This window comes from Glycine soja, chromosome 3 (assembly GCF_004193775.1).
Source record: "Glycine soja cultivar W05 chromosome 3, ASM419377v2, whole genome shotgun sequence".
NCBI lineage: Eukaryota > Viridiplantae > Streptophyta > Magnoliopsida > Fabales > Fabaceae > Glycine > Glycine soja.
Genome location: NC_041004.1, coordinates 34,851,156 through 34,874,619, shown reverse-complemented (window position 1 = coordinate 34,874,619; position 23,464 = coordinate 34,851,156). Strand labels below are relative to the sequence as shown.

Here is a 23,464-nt window from a genome sequence, read left to right as displayed (position 1 = left end):
GCTTTAAATATTCTATTTTTGTTCAAATGGATTTTATAGTACAAAACTCAACATTTGCTTTATTTCAATCCTTATAAGTGTTTACATACTGAATATACATGGTCTAGGTGAAACAAATTCCTTGTGGATACGATACTCGGTCTTACCATTTTATATACTACTTGTGCAAATCGGTACACTTGCCGACACACAAACAAGTTTTTGGCACCATTGCCGAGGAATTTTTTTCTTTCCACTTAGATAGTATCATTTAGTTTGGAAACATTTATTCTTTATTCTTTGATTAATTCGTGTGAATAGTTAGAATTCAATTTTTTTTCTCTCGACTTGGTTAGCTGCTGCTCTGTTTAGTTGCTTCTTGTATGCGAGATAATTCTTCAACAGGGGATTTAGCTCCACTAGATTTGGAGATTGAAGTTACTTGCAGGAGAAATAACGCAGAAAGAAGGAGAAAGGCTTAGCAGGACAGAATAGTTAATTCAAGCACCGAGAGAACTCTTTCATCCGAATCATCTTCATCATTTCCAGCAAACTTGAGGGAATCCGAAGTTGTTGTATCGGAAGCTCAGATCATGGCCGACGAGCAACCACATAGGGTTACTCTTGAGGACTACTCCAGCTCCACCGTGCCGCAATTTTTCACAAGCATTGCACAGCCAGAAGTCTAAGCACATAATATTTCCTATCCACATTCCTTGATCCAGCTGATTCAAGGAAATCTATTCCATGGTCTGCCCAATGAAAACCTTTATGCATACCTTGCAACTTACATAGAAATCTGCAATACAATGAAGATCGCAGGAGTGCCAGAAGATGCAATAAGGTTGAGCTTGTTCTCATTCTCCTTGGTTGGTGAAGCTAAGAGATGGTTGCATTCTTTCAAGGGGAATAACTTGAAGACATGGGAGGAAGTAGTAGAAATTTTTTTGAAGAAGTACTTTCCTGAATCAAAGACAGTTGAGGGCAAGACAGTTATTTCCTCATTCCATTAGTTTTCAGATGAGTCTTTGAGTGAAGCACTAGAAAGATTCTGTGGTTTGCTGCGGAAGACACCTACTTATGGATTCACTAAACATATTCAATTGAATATCTTTATTGATGGTTTGAGGCCATAGTCCAAGCAATTGTTAAATGCTTCTGCTAAAGGAAAAATTAAGTTGAAGACTCCAGAGGAAGAAATGGAGCTCATTAAGAATATGGCTACTAGTGACCATGCTATTTTGCGTGATAGAACACATATACCCACCAAACGAAGCCTGTTGGAACTCTCTTCACATGACGCATTGTTGGCACAGAATAAGCTGTTAGCCAAGTAGCTGGAATCACTTATAGAAACACTTAGCAAATTGCCAACACAGTTACAAGTAGCTCAGCCCTCTCATTCAGCAGTTATACAGGTTGGAGGCTACAATATTTGTGGAGAAGCTCATGAATCCGGCTGTTGTATACCCCAAGATGATTCAGCCAAAGAGGTAAACTACATGGGGAATCAAAACAGACAAGGATTTCATTCAGGCAGCTTTTCAGGTTACTAGCAAGGAGGGGATTTCAATCAAAATCAAAGGCAAGGATGGAGGTCACATCCAGGGAACCAGTTCAACAAAGACCAAGGAGGACCTTCCAACAGACCTCCTACTCAAGGGTCTAACTCGTATGAGAGGACCACCAAGATGGAAGAAAATTTAGCTCAGTTTATGCAGGTTTCAATGTCTAATCATAAGAGCACTGAGCCAACCATCAAGAACCTGGAGATCCAAGTGGGACAGCTGGCCAAGCAAATAGCTGAGAGTTCTTCTGGAGGTTTTGGAGCTAACACTGAGAAAAATCCTAAAGAAGAATGCAAGGCTATTATGACCAGAAGTAATAGAGAGATCATTGTGGAGAATGAAAGTAGGATAAGTGAAGAAAATGAGTTAGGAGTTGAGAGATAAAAAGAAAAAGAAGAAGATCAGATGGAGGAGAGAAAAATAAAAGAAGTTGAGGAAGAAAAAAATGAAAAAATGCCAAAAAAAGAAATAGTGAGGAGGAGAAAAAGACTAAGAGTGAGTTGGCAAGAGAGAAGAAGAAGGAGGTTATCCCAAGTCCTGGAAAGGAAGCACCATATCTCTTGGTGCCGTCTAAGAAGGACAAGGAACAACACGTTGCTCATTTGCTTGATATTTTCAAGAAATTGGAAATCATTATTCCGTTTGGAAAAACCTTGCAACAAATTCCACTCTACTCCAAGTTTATCAAAGATCTATTGACCAAGAAGGGCAAATACATCCACAGCGACAACATTGTGGTGGAAGGCAATTGTAGTGCTGTCATCCAGAGGATCCTTCCACCAAAATATAAAGATCCAGGGAGTGTTACTATCCCTTGCTCAATTGGTGTTGTGTCAATTGGAAAAATGCTTATTGACTTAGGGGCTAGTATAAATTTGATTTCCTATCCATGTGTAGAAGGATAGGCAAGTTGGAGATCCTACCAACTAGAATGACACTGTAGCTAGTGGATCGCTCAATCACACGACTATATGGTGTAGTTGAGGATGTATTGGTCAAAGTGTGTCACTTCATTTTCCGTGCAGATTTTGTGATTTTAGGCTGTCCGTTCATGTTGACAGCCAATTGTGTGGTTGATATAGCAATAGGTAACCTTGAGATGAGTGTAGATGATCAAAAGATTACTTTCAATTTGTTCGATGCAATGAAGCATCCAAGTGACCACAAAGCCTATTTTAAACTAGAGAAGATTAAGCATAAGGTGGACATGGTGGCTAGAGCTATGGTATTGCAGTCCCCATTATAAAAAGCACTAACTAATACTACAAATTGTCTAACAAAAGAGGAAGAAAAAGAATTGCAGAACTGCCTGGAAGAATTAGAGGGATTGGAAGGAAGTTCTTCTGAAAAAGTTATGTTTGAAGATTTGAAGAAGGACATTCCTGCAGAGAAGGCCAAGGTGGAGTTAAAAATTCTACTAGAGCATTTGAAATATGTGTTCTTGGGGGAGAATGAAGCAAGTCCAATGATCATCAGTAACTCCTTGAGAAAGGAGGAGGAATCTCGGCTAGTGGAGGTTTTGAAGAAACACAAGGAAGCTATTGGATGGCATATTTCCAACCTCAAGGGAATTAGCCCTTCCTACTGCATGCATAAGATTAATATGGAAGCCGAGTACAAGCCTGTAAGACAGCCGCAAAGAAGATTGAATCATGTTATGAAGGAGGAAGTGCAAAAAGAAGTGCTTAAATTGCTGGAAGCATGCCTCATTTATCCCATCTCTGACAGTGCATGGGTTAGCCCTGTATAGGTAGTTCCTAAGAAAGGTGGCATGCCTGTAATTCAGAATGAGAAAAATGATTTGATCCCCACAATAACAGTCACGAAGTGGAGGATGTGTATTGATTATAGAAAATTGAATGATGCCACAAGGAAATATCACTTTCCTCTTCCCTTCATGGATCAAATGCTTGAGCGATTAGCTGGACAATCATTTTATTGTTTCTTGGATGGATACTCTGGTTACAATCAGATTGTTGTGGACCTAAATGATAAAAAAAATACATCATTGAATTGTGGGTCTTTTGAGCTCAATTTGTTTAACTCACGAGTTAACCAGACTAGTTCACACGGGTTAAACAGACTAGTTCACATGTCTTTGTGGGATTTTTATAACCTACTTTAAATAAAACACTTATACTTGTGTATTTTAGTAAAAGTTACAAAGAAAGAAGTTGGGCGTAGATGTGGGCTCACTAAAAATGAGTCCATGGATTATGTGTGAGTGGATGCTGACTCACTAAAAATGAGTTGAATGTGGGCTTCACAGGGATTTCATGGGCATGATTGCCTGCATGTCCAACTCTAGTTGTAGAACATCTGATAACACAAAAAATAGTTCAGACACGAGTGCAACCAAGGTTATTAGCATATCTGCATATGTAAATCTATTGTTCTGTTTGTTTTCGGAAAATATGAGAAGCTTAGATCAGACTTGCCAGCCTTGAGCCATCAATAATCTAATGTTATGTCATTGATAAACCCATTCCTCTAACAATGACATCATTTGAAGGTAGGCATGACAATGAAACCTATACCCGTGGGTATCCACCCAAACTCGTCCCGATTTTGATGGGGAATACCTAAGTTGACCAGGTGCGGGTTCGGGTTCAGGGATTACCTGACTTTTTTAATCAAGGTCGGGGTCGGGGATGGGGATGTCACTACCCGTCCCATACCCATTCTCGTACTTGCCCGATGATGAAATTATTAAAATTTTATTAATTACTTGTTAATTTTTTTTATAATTTTTACATAATTTAAGATTCTTTTCTTGATGATTTTTGTAAACGCTGCAAATAAAAGTAGTTAAAAATAAATGTGTAACAATAATTTTTTTTTAAATCAGATTTTCAATATAATTTTTTTACAAAAAAAACATTTTTACAAATCTGAACCGGGGACAGGGATACCCGATACCCGACGGGTACGAGGATGAGGTAATAAATTTTAACTCCTCAGGTATCGAGGACAAGTACAAGTATATATGTTGGGGATTCGGGGTCGGAGACTGGGGAGGCAATACCTGTCCCTGCCCCGTCTCGTTGCCATGTCTATTTGAAGGTCCTTTAATGCAATTAATCAATATGCTTTTACATTCTATTACCTAATAGTATTATATTTTAATTAATTAATATATATCAATCATTTTAATGAAAATAATATGTCTTACTCAAACCAATAAACATTGATTAGCATTTAACAATAATACTTTATGTTGCTATGAGGGTTGATGGATTGGCAAGTGCACCAATTCATCCAAGTACTAAAGTTAAAACGGAAGTCCGAGTGCTGAATCCACAGTAACTTTTTGTGTACATTGGCAGATAAATATTTTATTAGTAAAAGAAGTTAAAGAAAATTTGATTTGAAAAGGTTATGAGAAAAATAGTAATTTAAATTAGTAGAAAATTAAATTCAACCAAAGGAGAAATTAAACAAGAATTTAAATTGATTAATTAAAGACAGAAAAATTAGAGAATCCAATAATAATTGTAGAAGTAAACTCAGAAGATGAGAATGTTGGGAACTTAGCCAACCAAAGCTACTCTTTGATGTAATGTTAATGATTTTTCTCTATTTATAATTATTCCAATTTACACCTATGTCTACTAGTATACTCTAACTTTAGTCTCCCGCTTGAAAGAGCCTAATTTATCTATTTTCTCTCCCAAATTTCTTAATTTGCAGAGATAAAATAGTAAATTTCATTAAGAATAGAGATGTATAACAGGCTAAACAAATATCAACATATCCTTAGTGATGACTTTATTTAGATACTTTTTCCCGGTTCTATTAGAAAATAACGTCTTCCAATGCTACCCCTAAAACTTACCAAGCAAATCGATGATCAAGCCAGAAGCAATACTATTAAGCACAAGAAAAGATAATGCAAATGTAATATTCATAAATAGATAGGAAGAGAAATTACATCAAGAGTAATTGATTGCCAAGTTCCTAACAAATGAGGTTTAGTCTCTCACAGTCATATGAGGCTTTACAATTGCAAGAGGAGAATATTTAGTGAAGGGGAATAAGATAAGAAAAGGGATCAAAGGAAGGAATGACTCATAATGATTATTTCTCCTTCTTCTAATCTTTGTCTTTTATAAGGAATTGTATTTTCTTGTAATTCTATGTGTTTACTCCTTCTTCTCTTTTCTTCCTTTATAGGTGTAAATTAGCTTAGTGCTAAGCGGACTTTTTACGTTAAGCCCACCTTTACTTTCCTTAATTAGCCTTGCTTTCCTTAATTATTCTACTTTTTGGGTTTTATTTTACTAACTAAGCATCACAAATTCATCACTTTTAATATTATCTACACGAAAACTTAAATGATGTTAATTTAACAATTATTTACTAAAAAAGGAAGAATTAGAAAAGAAAAATTACAAATTCCTATATAATTTATCCCTAAAATATACTCATGTTGAATTTAAATTGTCCTAAATACAAGAATTTAAAATGAATATAAAATAAAAGAAAATGAAAACAAAAGAAAATAAATAAAGACATATAAAGAAAAATCCTGATCAAAATGAGCCTCAATCCTGTATGGCATCATCATTACGAGTACTAGAGGTATCACCCCCCTTACAGAAGGAAACTGAACTCCTGGCCAGGCAGCCTGAGATAGTAATGCCTCTAGTGTTATCACTGGCTGCTGAAGAGATAGCTGGTGAAGGTTGTGCATCAAAAGGTACTATCCATGGTGTAGGCTTTGTAGCATGGGGAGGAGCTACTCCAGTTGAGAGGAAGAGGGAAAAGGCTTGCCAGCTGTAGAAGAGGAGGTTGGAGGAGGAATTACCGATGGTGGAGCTGGTGGAGTGTCTAGAGTGGTTCGGGTCCTGACTTGCCTTGGCCCCGGGAAGACACTAGAAGGGTTTGTTGGATTCTCAACTGACTTGTCTTCATCTTCTTCTAGAAACTTAGACTTCAAGTGCTGCCTAACAAGGTCAGCTTCTTGCTTAATTGCCTTCACCTTAAAGCAAGTCTTGTTATCATCAGGATGCTTTATTGCCTCAAACAAGTTGAAGGTGGCTTTTTGATCCTCCACACTCATCTCCAAATTGCTATTTCCCATGTCCACAACATATTTTGCAATCAGCATGAATGGTCTGTCCAATATTAAGGGAATGTCATAATCCTCCTCTATATCCATAATCACAAAGTCCACCGGAAAAGTGAATTGGCGAACCTTGACAAGGATGTCTTCAACTACACCATATGGTCTGGTGATAGATCAGTCTGCTAGTTGAAGTGTCATCCTGGTGGGAGCAATCTTCAGATTCCCAATCCTCTGGCACATATATAGGGGCATCAGATTAATGTTTGCCCCTAGATCAAGGAGAGCTTTACCCACTGACACCTCCCCAATAGAACATGGGATGGCCACACTCCCTAGGTCATTAAACTTCTGTGGTAGAATCTTCTGGATCACAACACTGCAATTACCTTCCACCACGATGCTCTTATTTTTTTATGTATTTGCCCTTCTTTGTGAGCAGGTCCTTAAGAAATTTTGTATACATGGGCATTTGCTACAATGCTTATCTAAAGGGAATGATGATCTCTAGCTTATTGAAGATGTCAAGAAACCGAGCAAAATATTGCTCCTTGTCTTTCTTTGATGGCACCAAGGAATATAGGATGTCCTTCACTGAGACTAAGGGTATCTCTTTTTCTAGCTTCCCTAGCTAATTGACTTTTGGTATTAATAGGCAAGACTTTATCACCTCTCTCCTTACTCTTATTTTTCTCTTCTTCATCCTCTTCTCTCTTTTTATTCTCTCCTTCCTCATTACTCACATCCTCCAATACTTTCTTAACTCTCTTTTTTCTTTCTACATTCTTCCTCCTCTGACTCCTAGTGAAAATTACCTTGTACTCCTCCTTGGGATTGTTCTCCGAGTTGGCCGCAAAACTACTTGTGGACGTTTCAGTCAATTGCTTAGCTAATTTGCCCACTTGTACCTCCAGATTCCTGATGGCGGACTCAGTGCTCTTGTGATATGACAGAGAAACCTACATAAACTGATTCAAAATGTCTTCTAGCTTGGTGGTTCTCTCATATAAATCAGGCCCTTGATTGGGAGGCCAAATAGATGGACTGCCTTGATCTTTGTTGAAGTTATTCCCAAGATGGGATCTCCAACCTTAGCCTTGATTCTGAGAGAAATTTCCTCATTGATGGTATCTTGGAGGCCCTCAATGATGGAACCCTTGACGGTGTGGATTGGTCATATAGTTGACCTTTTTAGATGCATTATCTTGAGCCATGCACATTATGATACCCTCTACCCCGACATACATATAAATAAATAAAACATATAAAAATACATATAAACAAATTCACGTGGGAAAAAGGTTCAGATTCACTTCACTATTAATAATAAAACCTATTAAAAGCATATCCAGCTCAAAACAAGGTCGTCAAAGTTTATAAAAGAAATTTTGTTAAATCAATGAGGTAAAATAAAATAAAATAACATCATGCAATTAAAATAAAAACTCATTCCCAATGTCACATTCTATCAGAGCATTGTGTCCTAGTATCCTCTAGCACAAGGTTCTTTAAAGTCGTTCACCTAGTCATCTTCTCCCACGAACACAAGATTTGAGATCATCACAAGATCCAAACACAAATAGGATACATGGAATGAGTTATCACATTTCTAAAAAAAATACAAATAAACAAAGACTAGATCAATCCACGTCACTTCACCACTTTATCATATAAATTCATTTTTCAATCACCCATCACATTATACATGAATCACACACTCGGGTCAAGATGTAATAACACTCATCAATTTCATAATAAACAATTAGCATGCATTGTGCAACAATTATACTAAGATTCAAGCCTATATGCAATGTGGTACCATGTCAATGAAAAATCACATTGGGATGGTTAGGAGTACATAACAAGACACACCACATAATGAGTATGTCAGGTCACTTTCACTAAGTAAAATCATAAGGTGATCAGTTAGGGTCACTCTGTTTTACAAGAATGCTTCAACCATATGGGATCAACATAGGCTTAAAGGAGCACTCAAACCGAGTGTCTTTACCCCCAAGACCTAGACTTCGAAGAATTCATTAGGGTCTCACCTTCCTGATTCAGGTCCAACCCCTAAAACAATTTTTGCATGCAGACACTGCTCATAAATTATACAATACACACAACTTCACACTCATGTTTCAAACATGTTAAACACATTGTGCTATAATTTAACACTTTAGGTTCCTAACTAGGAATCCTACACATTCCCTTTAACATTACACATAAACATTTTTCTCAAGGTAAACACCAGTCAAGTTACTGTATAATTCACAACTCACAACACAAGTATTCTCACATCAAGTGTTAACCACTCACTTATTCATAACCAAATTTCATGTCCACAATTTTAACATCTCACATGTCACAATCCACAATCACATGTTTACGTGTATCTTGCAAATTAACACATGTTCAACTTTGCACTTGTACTCGATCTCAATAAAAATGTTATAATCTCAAAACAACATGTTATCCCACAATTTATCACTTGTACACAATTTCATGATCCCAATATAACTATTTATCATGCCAATCTTATCCAAAACACAAACAAATTATACAAAAATGTTTCTCACAACACGGGGAGTAAAACCCCTCAAACAATTTCACATAATCATACAGAAAGAATTACAATACAATAAACATCTCAAAATAAACCTCAATTTGATCCTCTAAGGACCCCTACACATGTTCATTCTAATCCCAATTGCGGTAAACTCATCCCTTACCTCTAAGCGGACTCATGGGTGTAGTCCGATAGTGATAACAGTATTTCTAGTGGTTTCGTGAGACTCCTTAAGTTTTTCCTCTGATTGTTCTGGTAGGATTTCCAAGCGTTACAAAGAAGGATAAGAGATTGTAGCCTCCATTTCACTGTCAATGTGCGGGACTAATTTTTCTCTGCAAAAACATTATTTCACAAATTCCAATGGTGAAAATATGTGAAAATGAGGTCCAAAAGAGGTGTCCATTTTCACGATGATCCAACGGTTAACAAGTCCAGGATCGTAGTTTTACTGGGACAAGATTGGGTGTATGCAAGAAAAGAGAAAACTCAATGCGAGGGAAATTTCTTCCACCATATACATTATCTCGAAAATCCCAAAGGTAGATTTGTGCAAAAATAAGCTTTGAACCTCGTGCTCAAACTTCATGACCATCCAACAGTTAAAGAGTTTGGGATCGTTGTTTTACTGAAACAGGTTTGAGTGTATGTGGGAAAAATAATGGATTTTGGAAAATGAAGAAGGGAAAACGGATTTGAGAGGAAGAGAGAGCGTATAGACGTGTCGTAAATGTAAAAAGTGACCTATTACGTCTCTATTTATAGCTCTGAGCCTATTAGTTACTCTATTTTTCTTTATTTTATGCTTTTATATTAAAAAAAAATCTATTTTACTCCCTCTCAAATGAATAAATAAAATATTGTTTTTCTATAAACATATATTTATTTTATTCACCTTAAACTATTATTTTAATTAATAAAACTATTTTTATTATTTATTTAATTACAAAATGCTCATTATTTTCCTAAAATTCTATTTATTTTAAATAAAATCATTTTTAATTTATTTTATGAAAAAATGAGATATTACAGGGACAATATTGTTTTCTCGCATACAAGAGAAAAAAAAAACACTACCGTGCATGCTATCGCAGAAAATAAAAATTAAAACTAAAAATTGAAATTAAGAGTGAATAAAGAAAAAATGAAAATTGATTTTTTTTAAATTAAGGAAAAATAAAAATTAAAAATAGAATATCCAAAATACTACAAAGAACAAAGTTTCTCGCAAGGACGCCAAAAGCTTGTTGATGGATTGAGAAGTGCACTAATTTGTCCAAAGTAATAAAGTTAAAATGGGAGTCCGAATATCAAACCCATAACAACTTTGTTTATACTTTGGCAGATGAATATTTTATTTGTAAAAGAAGTTAAAGAAAATTTGATTTGAAAGATTATGAGAAAAACCGTAATTTAAATTGGTAGAAAATTAAATCAAACTAGAGGAGAAATTAAATAAGAATTTAATTTGATTAATTAAAGAGAAAAATTAGAGAATTCAATAATATTATAGAAGTAAATTCAAAAGATGAGAATATTGAGAACTTAGCCTACTAGAGTTACTCTGTATGTTTTTTCTTCTTCTCTCTTATTCTTTTATAGGTGCAGATTAGCTTGGTGCTAAGTGGGCTTTTCCCGCTAAGTCAACCTTTACTTTCTTGAATTAATTTGTTTTCTTTAATTAGTCTGTTTTTTCTTAATTAGTCATTCTTTCCTTAATTAGCATGTTTTCCTTAATTAGCATGTTTTCCTTAATTATCCTACTTTTTTGGGTTTTATTTTACTCGCTAAGCATCATAAATTCATCACTTTTAATATTCTCTACACAAAAACTTAAATGATATCAATTTAACAATTATTTTCTCAAAAAGGAAGAATTAGGAAAGAAAAATTACAAATTTCTATATAATTTAACCCCAAAATATACTTATAATTAACAATTATTAGTGATCTTTAATGTAAAGAGATCTTTAGTGATAATTGAGCAGAAATTATTATAAGATTCTGCATATTATCCTACTTTCCTTATATTATTGAGAAATAACTTTTTTCCATTTTGAAGATCTTGACTTCTATGATCTTTAAGAACTACATTTTATTTAATGGGGCACAATGAGTAGAAACATATTCTAATTTTCTTTCTCACATTTGTATTTACTTTACTAGCTTAGGCATCAAAATATTTTTTAAACATGTGTTTACCCTATTGTGTAGGAGTAGAATTATCAAAACCCATATAAAAATGTAAGTAACAACATATATTTAATAAATCCAATAAATATGTAATGTTAAAATAATATATTAATTAAATCAAGGAAAAAATATATTTAACACAAAATAATATATATGTTTTTAGAATGAATACTATAAATTATTTAAAATATATAGTAACCCTAATCAAGTATCTTGTTCGAACAAAGGATGTGTAACATATAAAGGGCCTAAAAGTTTGGTGATTATGAAACTTTAAAGATTAGATGAATTTATTGATAAATTTGTTAGGAAAAAACAGATAAACTCCATAACAATCAAGGATAGACCGAAATCTCGATTGAAGGTATCATATAGGGATAATGTAAGAATAATTGGAGAAAGAGTAGGAACCAATCCTGGGTTACAGCTAAATCAAGCACTAAATGTGTGATGATAAGATTTATAATAGGAGAAAAAGTATGAACCACTCAAGTTTTATTTTGCTCAATTTTCATCAACACAATGCATGACTCTGTTGTTTGTTGGCCTACTTGAACCATATAAGAAGTAAGAATTTAAATAACTTTTTTTTATTGGGAAATGTTAGTTTGTTAATTTTGTTATAAATGTTAGTGGTAAGAACTTAATAAGTTACCAGACTCGATTAGAATGAATGGACTAAAAACTTGTTTGCATGTTCATGTACTTTCCACTAAGACCCCTATGTAATAATGATTGTTTGCATCAAGTTAATGTAGGAACCAACCCTTGATTCTAGCTAAAGCAAACACTAAATGCATGATAGAAAGCTTTATAACAATGAGAAAAAAAGTTTCAAAATAGTCAACAACTTCATCTGCATCAATATTCATCAGCACAATGTTTAATTTTGAAGATTCATTTGAATCCAATGGATTGCTTACTAGGTGGCAAATAATTAATGATTTGTGTCTTAAACATGATGTTGCCAATGTTGGTGTATGAATTATAACATAGCATAGGAAACACTTAAATGCCATCAACAACCATAATTCATAAACGACTTTGCAGTATGGTTTTAGCATAAATTTGACAAACTAGTTTAAACATAATTATTATAGGTCATCTACCACAACAATATAGTTCCTTGGTGTAACATGAAGACACAACTTAGTCATTTAAAACAATTATTTATATATTGCATAAGAAGAACATTATTGCATGTTGGCAATGACATATTGTGAGACCTTTCAGAAAAGGGGCCAACCCATTTGTCGTCCCCTATTGAGGTGCACATGAATGTGGTAAACTGATTGGCCTACCAAAAACCAATTATCACCTCAATAAAAATTCAGAACAAACACCACAAGAACCTATAAATTAAATAATATATGGTTGATCAATGTTCCTACAGTGACATGGAGAAGAATACTTACCCCCATCTGGCCTATCATTAACTACAATCCTGAAGCCAACATTAAGACCTTATTGCTTTACATCCAGCTTAGCGGTGTATAGAAGGTGACCTAGAATCTCACAGTGCCTTTCCTCAGCCTAGAAATTGGAAACAATATCATAATAGATGAATTTACAAACATAGACAAACATAACCAGGACAAAATGTAAAACAATTGTAGGTGGTGATCCAAGGCATAGAAAGGTTCAACATTTAGTTTGATTTGCCAATTTAAATAAAATAAATAAAAAAGTTTCTTAAGAATAATTGTGCATAATTTCTATCATCCCCAAATACATGTACATATAGTTTGTTTTCCTTTTTCTCTCCTCAAGAAAAGCTTAACCATGAGTATGAAAATGTAAAGTAGAAACCACAAAAGAAAAATATATTAAGATGGTAAAGTAGAATGGAACGATTTTGTTTTATTCTCCTTGTTTCTACCCGTTTTAGTATAACAAAAATGTTTAACTTTTTAACTCTTTATGATATGTTATATTATATTTTCAAAATGTGCCATATGTTATATTTCGTCTCGTTCTATCTGTAACACCCTAAAATTTTACTAATTATAAATCGATGTTTAAATGTATTTATCGTGTTATTTGATTATATGATTGACTTGGATGAGTTGAGGTGTAGTGTGAATTAGCCATGTGTGATTTGCTTGATGTGAATGTTGAGTTATGTGGAGTTTTATTGACCTAAGTTAAAATTATGAGATTTCCAATTTTACCTAAACTTGTTATGGTAAAACCGCAATCTTGGATTCGTTAATCATTGGATCATCTTCAAATTTGGATTGTATGTTCCTAACCCAGGTCCCCACAGTTTGAATGTTGGGATTTGCAAAGTAACAATTTTTTACCTCTTGCTTAGGGCGAGAAGTGCACTGAGCGCAATTCCAACCCGAGAGGAAATTGCGCTCAACGTGAATTGTCACGCTCGACATAATTCCCAACCCAAGAGGAATTGTGTTAAGCGTGAAAAGTCATGCTTAGCTTCAAAAGTAGATTCCCGCTTAGTGAGATGAGCTCGCTAAGCGAGATTTGCAGATTATAAGATTATAAATACATTCTTCAACATGAAAAACATAATTTTTCGCTCTTCTCCTCTCCAAACGCCCACTCAAACCCTAACACCTTCTTCTTCACCACCCACGACCATCGGTGGCCACCACAAGCCTTCGTTGCTTGTTGTCGAACCACCACATGGAGAGGAACATTTTAATTGGAGTGGAATCCTCAAAATTCACCTCAAGGATTCGTTGGAGAACAAGCCCTCAATCCTTTCTTTTATAGTTTCTCTAAGGTAATCTTGACTTCTAAGTTTTTCTCCTAGTTAATTTGAGTTTCTCTTAGTGTCTCTTGTGTTTTGGGTACTGTAATAAGATGTTTTTATACTTTGAAAAACTCTTGAAAATGGGACGTTGTAAAAGTTATCTTTTTATAAAACCGATGTTAGTATCGTGACCTTCGTTGAACCCCGATCACATTGGCGTGATCAAAATTTCAAAATGATGTCTCCTTATAGTAGAATCCATAACACCCTTTAGCCCTTTATGTTTTGACAAGGGTAATTGACCTTGAATGTTTTTATTAACCTTATTTTTGAAATCTATACTAAATTTCTCTCAATTTGGTATATAGAACCTTGTGTTTGGACTAACAAACGTGAACAAGAGAAGTCTTTGAGTGACGCAAAGAGGAACTGATGGAGAGCTAACAATAGGTGATGGGAGTTTATTATAATTTTATGGTTTTGATACCATAATTGGGGTTAGGGAACCCAATTATAGGAATGCATGTTTGTCCCTTTGTATGTTGGTTTTCAAGAAAAACTATGTTTTTGGCTAATGGGATGCGATGAGTCTGTTATTGATAAATGACATAATTGTTTTTATTAAACTTGTATCGTCTGAAGACTTGGGGGTGTGAATCTCAGGCATGAACTATATATGTATGTGTGTGCAGAATGTGATTTACCCATGATATTGTTATTGATGATATTAATTGGTATGAGGTGACATTGATGCTTATGATAATGTTGATAGAGAATGATGTTGTTATTGAAGATGATAGTGATAATAGTTTATACGAGACGATGTTGGCATTTATGATAATATTGATATGAGGTGATGTTGTTATTGATGATTATGTTGATATGAGATGATGTTATTGTTGTTGATAATGTCATTGAGATGAGATGATGTTGATGTTGAAAATGACATTGTGATGAAATGATATGGATGTTGATAATGACATTGAGATGAGATGTTGCCGATGTTGAAATTGTCATTGTGATGATGTATGTTGTGTATGTACATGGAGGGTGCAATGACCATGATGGATATCTCTGGTGGAGGAAATAGAGTGGTTAAAGAGTTTTAAGCATCTCTAGAGGGGGATAACTTAAAATCTTTAATCCATGGTCAATGCATTGATGGTGTTCATGTTTCATACTTCATATTGCATGGAAATAGTATAAACTTTGTCAGTAAGTACTTGTAGTTTCTCATGAGGGAGAATACTTGTACTTGAGGACATGTCACTCGGTTTGAAACTCTCTTGAGACTCAGGTTGATCACCATGAGGGGTGGAGGGGTGGGGGAGTTGCCTGTGCATGAAAGGGTGATCTTGACACTTGTTGCCTAGTTTTTCCTAAGTGAGAGTGTCGCGTGAACACGCTTAGGCTATTTCTTGATGAATGATATCACATTGCATTTGAGAGTTGAGGTCAGGTGCATGCATCATACTGAGCATGATTGATTGAAATTATGGAAGGTTGATGACTACTTGTTGAGTGTATGTTGGACCAATGGATGTTTGTGTATAATTATGGTATTTGTTACTGTTTTCTTATTAATCATGATTATTTGATTTTTGTGTTAATTTCTTTTTAATAAACTCACCCTTATAATTTTTGTACCGTGTGGTTGGTACCTGTGATGATCGTGAATCTTCATTCGTGGGAGTAGATGGACAACAGTAGAGAACATGAAATGAGATTCTTTTATGGAACCGCCAAACTGACGTGATGACTTTTTCTTCCATTATGTTAATGATGTATATTGAGTTAATACATATACATATGCATATACACACACACACACACACATATATATATATATATATATATATATATATATATATATATATATATATATATATATATATATATATATTCATTTAAGTAATTGTGTGTTGTTTGGTGAATGTATATCGCAAAAAATTTACTTTCATTTTTCATAAGTAAATTAACGAATTTTTCATTTAAAAATTGAAATTTACATGGTTTAGAGTGGTGATATCATAGAGACGAGGTGACGGGTCGTTACACTATCACATCTAGCAAAGGTTGCCCCAATGTGTCTATTAACTCATCGACAAACACACATATCAACTAAGGATGAAATGGTAACACTACAAAAATTAGGTTCTTCCACTTCTTAGAAAAATAGTGACAATAATACCATTATAATGTAGAACTTGTAACGTAACCTTCTATAGGAAAGGTAATTGGTATGAAACACATATACAAACAAAGCAAGGCAATATCAAGTAATGATTCTCAATGGTATTTTCATTATATATAACATCTTGCTAACAATATGTTGGGATAACAATGACAAAGAATCAATTATAAAGACAAGCTACACAACATACACAAAGGTGCTTTAGAACCTTTTTCCCTAAAAAAAATCATGATTTCAGAGGTATATAGCTTGCCTACAGCTTGAATTTAAAAAATGCAAGACTAAGACAACATGGCTTATGTGCAATACAAGGTAAAGAATTTCAAACTAGAATACTAGATTCAGCACAAAAAGCTATTTAGGCTTCAAAAACCATACATATGTATCAATGATCCATATAAGAAGTTAAGAACCTAACTTCAAATACAAGACAAACCAGATTTTAAAATGAGATTCTATGAATAAAAATCTTACATAATTACCAAGAACCATTTCATAGCAAAATAAATCATGGTAGTTAGTAAAGCACTAGACTATGTCCTAATAAAGATTTAGCATCCATAATCAACATAAATAATTTAATAGAAGAAAATACACATAATTTACAAAGCAATGTAAAATGACTGCAACACTCATAAACTCCATATATCTACACAACTAAGTTTGGATCCAAAATCACACATCTCACTTCATAACCACAATATAATAAACAGTAGTAGTGTTAGTTGGCACATAAGGACAAACTTTCAGGGATTCAATGAAGTAACTTCCCAAGTCATAAAGTCCCCAAATAACAACTTCAAAGCAATATTACTAGATGAGGGTGCAAGCTGCACAATCTTTTTCATCAGAAAAATTAAGTCTTTCTGCTATCACTATGTTGATACTGAAGGAAAATCTATCCTTGATGTGAATTTTCCTATATCATATGTTACTTTTACATTAATTATAAATATTTATTACTTTATATAATATATAATAAATAGTGTTATTAAGCATACTAAGCACATTTATATAAATGATCTTCAAATAAATATCGGAGACAACATAATATGTCTACAGACGCAAAAAAAAAGCATTAACAAATACCTTGGACAAACCCATTAACCTATCCCTAACTTTAGGAATGATTAGAATATGGGTAGGAGCTATGTCCCTAAAGACAAGGACTTGTTAAACAGAAAATAAAAGATGAAATGATATAATACACCTTTAAATCAAATATTTTTTCTAGTTTCGGAGGCTTGGTTTTACTTATTTAAAGGAATGTTGACTAGGCATTAAACAAAACAAGAATATAAAGGCACTAGAAAACTAACATAAGGAGATTAATGAAAATTCAAAATATCCATATACATACAATAATAAGAAAAAAAATATAAGTACTGGTATAAATTGATCAGTAACCTTTTTAAACTCTTGTGAATTTGAGCCATGTGCAACCCAACAAGAAAACTAAAAACAATTTCTTTTTAAGGCAGTTAATTCAAATATAGCATATCACAATGCTCGATTTCTTTTAACATGGAACATCTATTGAACTATTTTACACATTTACCTAATCAATAAGTATAGACTCTAAAGCATAATGAAACATTAACAAGAAGACTTTAGAAGCAACAAGAGCCATGAGTTTCATTTAAACTGGAAAAACAAAACATAACTATTGGAAAACTTTTGCTTTGGATAACAAACTTCTATATGCTACCATTTCTTGTTGGTGTGGCATTTGAAGCATTATTTAATATATTAAACATTATAAAAGGTTCAAAAGTATCATGAAAGTGAAGTTGGAGACTCCATCAAGCATTTAACAACACCTTATCATCCTCATAAACCACAATAGAAGGAATTTCCTTATTGATGATCTTGTCAAATCTGTCCATCACAGAATACAAGAGAAAAGATGTGAGTTCTAAGAACTATAAACAAATAGTAGATATATAAACAACTAAATAAATAAGCAATCACAAAAAGAAATATGGTACTATCATGTTTTGCTCCTGCCTCAATCATTAAAAAGGTCAAACCTTTGATTGTTAAAAAAAAGGAAATAAGGATGCATTATATCCCCGCAAAAAATACATGGAATCTTATCATATGCGCACACACTAACACATTAATTAAACCATTATAGAAATAAATAGGTAACTTTGAAATTCAAATGGGCATATATCTTCACAGAATCACCAGCAAATATACCAACAAAGTAACTCTCCAATTTTCATGGCCATGTGATATCGCATTTCCACTATGCCGAAAACAAGCTAGTAAAAATTTACTACCTTTTAAGCCTAACCACATAAAAATGTAATATTTTCAAGATTTTTGCACAATAACAAAGGAAATTAGAACATATAACTGACCAACCACAAAGGAATTTTGCAAGACAAACAAATACTAAACAAAGAAAGAGAAGAATGGAGGGTAAAAATGTGCAAAGGATAGAGAAGAAAGTGGAGAAATGAAAAAAACTCACATGGTGGGACTATCAAAGGGAATGGCACCAAGAGCAACTTCTATCTTTGAGGCCATGAAATGCAACAAATGATGATACCAACACAAAGACAACAATAATGATAGTTGTTTCTGACTTTATATTGTTGTTATCTTTATTATATAAAGTAGTATATAACAAACCAAAAATTTCCCCAAAAAGATAAGGGATATTTTAGTAATTCTAAATGTATTAAAAACTCACAAAAAATTAAAAGAAAAATAATAAATGTATTTTTAATTGTCATTTATTAGTTAACCCCAAATTGATGTAACACTAAATTATTAATATCTTTATTGTATAAAATAGAATACAACAAGCCAAAATTTTGACCCCAAAAGGCAAGACATATTTTAATAATTTTAAGTGTATTACAAACTTACAAAAATTTAAAATAAAATAAAAAGAAAATAATAAAATATATTTTTAATTGTCATTTATTAGTTAACCCCAAATTATTAATATATGTAACCCCGATATCTTTACAATAAGCCAAAATTCCCCCTAAAATAAAAAAGACAATGAATATTTTAGTAATTCTAAGTACATTAAAAAAACACAAAATTTTTAAAAAAAATAATAAATGCATTTTTAATTGTCGTTTATTAGTTAACCCCAAATTATTAATATTGTAACCTCATTATACAATTAAATGAACATAATGCATCAATTCTACCAAATAATAATCAATACTTTTTTTACTAACAAAATTGAATTTTTACCTAATCAAAACAATATTATATTATAATCCTTTTATGTTTCATTACAATTAGTATTTCTTATTAATTATCTCATTCCCTAAATCTGAATTAGGGTTTGCATGACTATCGTGATCTTTTCCGACATTTCTCCTCCATCCGTCAAGGTTATTCTTGTTGCCATATGCTTTGAGCAGTCCCAAGTTGTATGATCATAAAAGACACATTAACAATAAACCAAAGGTTGCCTAACAATTTGTACAAACCATTCTCTTTGAAGCATAAACTATCCTTATATCCACCTTAAAGGACTTACCCACTGGAGAATCAAGTGTGACGTACACTTTTATCATAGTATTCCATATCAAAGTTTGGGATACAAATTCAAACCAAGGTCCTGCCAATCCAAACATGAGATTAAACAAAGTCTAAAAACCATGGTCTAAACTCTAACCATAAGATAAAGATCAAATATCATCGAAGTCCTCTATTTATCAAAAACAACTAATGATTTAAAAAATGAACCATGAATAAAGTATCCAAATACTGATTTGAAGAAATATTGTGGACGAGAAAAAAAAGGCCCAAATCCAAACAGTCTCCTCAATTTCCTATCCCGGGAAAGCAAATTAAAAAGATAAAGTTGTGGAGGCTAAATAATTATATATATATATAAAGTATCACAGTGAGAATGGTCGATACCTAAAATTCCTAATCAGAAAAAAAAAACCCTAGTAATGCCGCCGATGGGGAGGAAGCGAAAGGTAGCACCCAAATCTTCTCTATCCACCGAGCCACCTCTCAAGCAGCAACAACCAAAACCCGAAAATCCCCCTCAAGAATACGAAGAAGTCGAAGAGGAAGTTGAGGAAGAAGAGGTAGAGGAAGAGGTCGAAGAGGAAGAAGAAGAAGAAGAGGAGGACGAGGAAGAAGAGGAGGAGGAAGAAGAAGAAGAAGAAGAAAACGACGTCGTCAAACAACAGCAGCAGCAACAGCAAGACGAAGACGACATCCCGATATCGAAACTTCTGGAACCGTTGGGCAAGGACCAGCTTCTGAACCTTCTTTGCGACGCGGCGGCGAAGCACCGCGATGTGGAGGAGAGGATCCGAAAGGCGGCGGATGGAGATCCGGTGCACCGGAAGATATTTGTCCACGGATTGGGCTGGGACACTACCGCCGGAACCCTAATTAGCGCGTTCCGGCAGTACGGAGAGATCGAGGACTGCAAGGCCGTCACCGACAAGGTCTCCGGCAAGTCCAAGGGCTACGGCTTCATCCTCTTCAAGACGCGCCGCGGCGCGCAAAACGCGCTCAAGGAGCCGCAGAAGAAGATCGGCAACCGCATGACAGCGTGCCAGCTGGCATCCATCGGACCGGTTAGCAACCCGCCGCCGACGCCGATGGCGCCTTCAGCGGCTCCGTCGTCGTCGGTTTCGGAGTACACACAGAAGAAGATCTACGTGAGCAACGTCGGTGCGGACCTGGATCCGCAGAAGCTTCTCGCGTTTTTTTCACGGTTCGGGGAGATTGAGGAAGGGCCGTTGGGGCTTGACAAGGCCACCGGAAAACCTAAGGGGTTCTGTTTGTTTGTTTACAGGAATCCGGAGAGTGCGAGGAGAGCGTTGGAAGAGCCTCATAAGGATTTCGAAGGGCACATTTTGCATTGCCAGAAGGCGATTGATGGGCCCAAGGCCGGGAAATTTCAACAGCAGCAGCAGCACGGGAATGTTAATGCGCACGCCCAGCGGGCCCAGTTTCAGAGGAATAGTAATGTTGGTGCTAATGCTGCTGCGGGTTATGGTGGTGGTGGTTCGGCGGTGCAGCCGGGGCACTTGATGGCGCCGGCTGGGCCGGGGATTGGGTTTAATCCGTCGGCTGCTGCAGCTGCGCAGGCTGCGTTGAATCCGGCAATGGCACAGGCGTTGACGGCCCTGCTGGCGTCACAGGGGACGTTGGGGCTGACGAATTTGTTGGGGAGTATTGGAACGAGTGCTGCGGTGAACCCTGGTGTGCCTGCTGCAGGGTCTGCGGTGCAGGGTGGTGGTTATAGTGCTCAGCCGAATATAAGTCCCGGTGTTGTTGGAGGATATGGGAATCAGGTGGGGTTACAGGCTGCGTATCCGAATCAGAATCAGCAGATAGGGCAGGGTGGATCTGGAAGAGGGCAGTATGGTGGTGGAGCTGCGCCCTACATGGGGCACTAGGTATGGTGTGTGATCATTTTTGTGTAGATAATTGATGTCTTTTCCTGTTTGGCCTTATTTTTATCTGTTTGGTACTGTGTTTAATTGTAGAAGGGAATAGGGTAGGTCTTGGAGGAAGTGAAAGCAAAGGAGTGGGTTTTCTTTGTTGGGTATATTCTTAGGGTTTTTAGTGCCAACTTTTAGGGTGTCGAATATGATGTATTTTTGAATGCTTAGCATGAACTGACATTGGTCATTCTTTTTGGTTTTTGCCATGCCTGGTAGCCTCTTCTTGTTGTGCTTTACTATAATTTATATTTGTTTGCGTGGAACATAATGGTATATGTTCATTCATATTCGTTGATATGAGTATAGGTGTTTCCATCTATGTCACTGGACATGGAGGATGAATGACAATGGAGATGGGAGGTCTTGGTAGTTTGGATGAGGAATGTGTGATATGCTTCTTTGGTGATTTTCTTGTCAATGTTTTGAAGATGGGAGGTCTTGGTAGTTTGGATGAGGAGTTTGTGATATACTCACTGAAGAACAGATTGGACTGCCAGTGTGAAACAACCAAGAACAAAAGAGATTGACAGGATGATGGATCAACTACCATGAGAGAATTCAGTTAAGAGAGGGTGATGAGCTCATTCATTTTAGGTCATAATCCTTGGTCTTGGATTGTAGTTGAGTCCCTCGGATCAATGTTATTGTCATGGGTGCCCTTTCGTGGAATATTACCAATTCCACTTTCAAGTTTTCCCAGTTATCCCACCAGAAAATCTTCTATGAGGACGGAATCTGAAGGCAGCATGGAATTCCTAGTTTTTTGTATGGACTACTTGGCTGTGTTTATGTCACAAAGACTTGTGGAAAATGATTTTTCTTGGATTTTTCTCACTGTAGTATACTTTTTACTGTTCTACATTTTGTTGGCTTATTGTTTTCTAATAATGTTGAATGTTTGCAACACAGTTTTTTTAAAAACCTTTCCAAATGTGATTTTCTAAGCATCTTGAAAAATCAAATGATTTTGAGCTAGCTGTTTGAGTTTCAATAGTTCCCCGCCAATTTTGCTAAAGCTTGGTTTTTGGGCCCGTTTTTTCCAATTAAATTGTTTTCATGCTTTTTTATTCATTTTGCAGATTCCACATAAGTGCATCAGTCTTTTATTACTGGCCTGGCGTTTCTTCTGAGTTCTGAAGTTTAAGGAGCTGATGCAATTGGCGTGTTTATAATGAAATGCTACTTACTGATCAGAATATTTTAATTACCAAATGGAGTTCTGTTTTCGCCACCTGCTTTTTCTTATTTTCTTCCCTTTCAAAATATTGTAGTATTTTGACTTTGGTTTATCTTCAAAAAAATCGTACGGAACTGTTTTTGTACCGTGAATTGAAGTTTTATCGGTACAAATTATATTTTTAAATATTTATGTTTGCGTGTACCATTGTGTTTCAACTTAGTATTCTCGACTTGTTTGATGGTTTTTATATAGTTATTTGATACCGTTTCCCCTTGTTTTTTTATTGCTCTATTTTTTTCTTACTTTTTCATTCTTATGTAATCATTGAAATGAAATTGCATAATATACCTTTTCCCCTTGAAAAGATAAAATGGAATGAAGCCAAATTATAATTTTTTTTTCATTTTTCTTCTGTTGTGCACTTAAATCTTTGCAATTATTTTGCAGGTTTAATCAGTTTATTGAAATTAAAAAGGAAGAAATACAAATGATTTTCATTTAAGTTTGATTTTGATCTGCTTGTAAAGTTCCCACATTTTGAGAAATCTTT

The 23,464-nt window shown here is 34.9% G+C and overlaps 1 protein-coding gene and 1 pseudogene across 3 annotated transcripts; one reads left to right on the top strand and one right to left on the bottom strand.

Moving 5' to 3' along the window:
• Window positions 1–12,603: 12,603 nt before the first annotated feature.
• LOC114405204 lies at window positions 12,604–18,819 on the bottom strand (annotated as a pseudogene).
• Window positions 18,820–20,154: 1,335 nt separating this feature from the next.
• LOC114406566 (UBP1-associated protein 2A-like) lies at window positions 20,155–23,188 on the top strand. Of its 3 annotated transcripts, none has more exons than XM_028369306.1 (2): window positions 20,155–21,691; window positions 22,814–23,188. In XM_028369306.1, the coding sequence occupies exon 1, from the start codon at window positions 20,217–20,219 to the stop codon at window positions 21,684–21,686; it is 1,470 nt and encodes a 489-aa protein (XP_028225107.1). In that variant the 5' UTR covers window positions 20,155–20,216; the 3' UTR covers window positions 21,687–21,691; window positions 22,814–23,188. The 3 variants fall into 3 exon arrangements, with proteins under 3 accessions (XP_028225107.1, XP_028225108.1, XP_028225106.1); XM_028369307.1 differs by lacking the exon at window positions 22,814–23,188 and adding an exon at window positions 22,041–22,593 and having other exon boundaries at window positions 20,155–21,686; XM_028369305.1 differs by having other exon boundaries at window positions 20,156–21,686.
• Window positions 23,189–23,464: the final 276 nt, after the last annotated feature.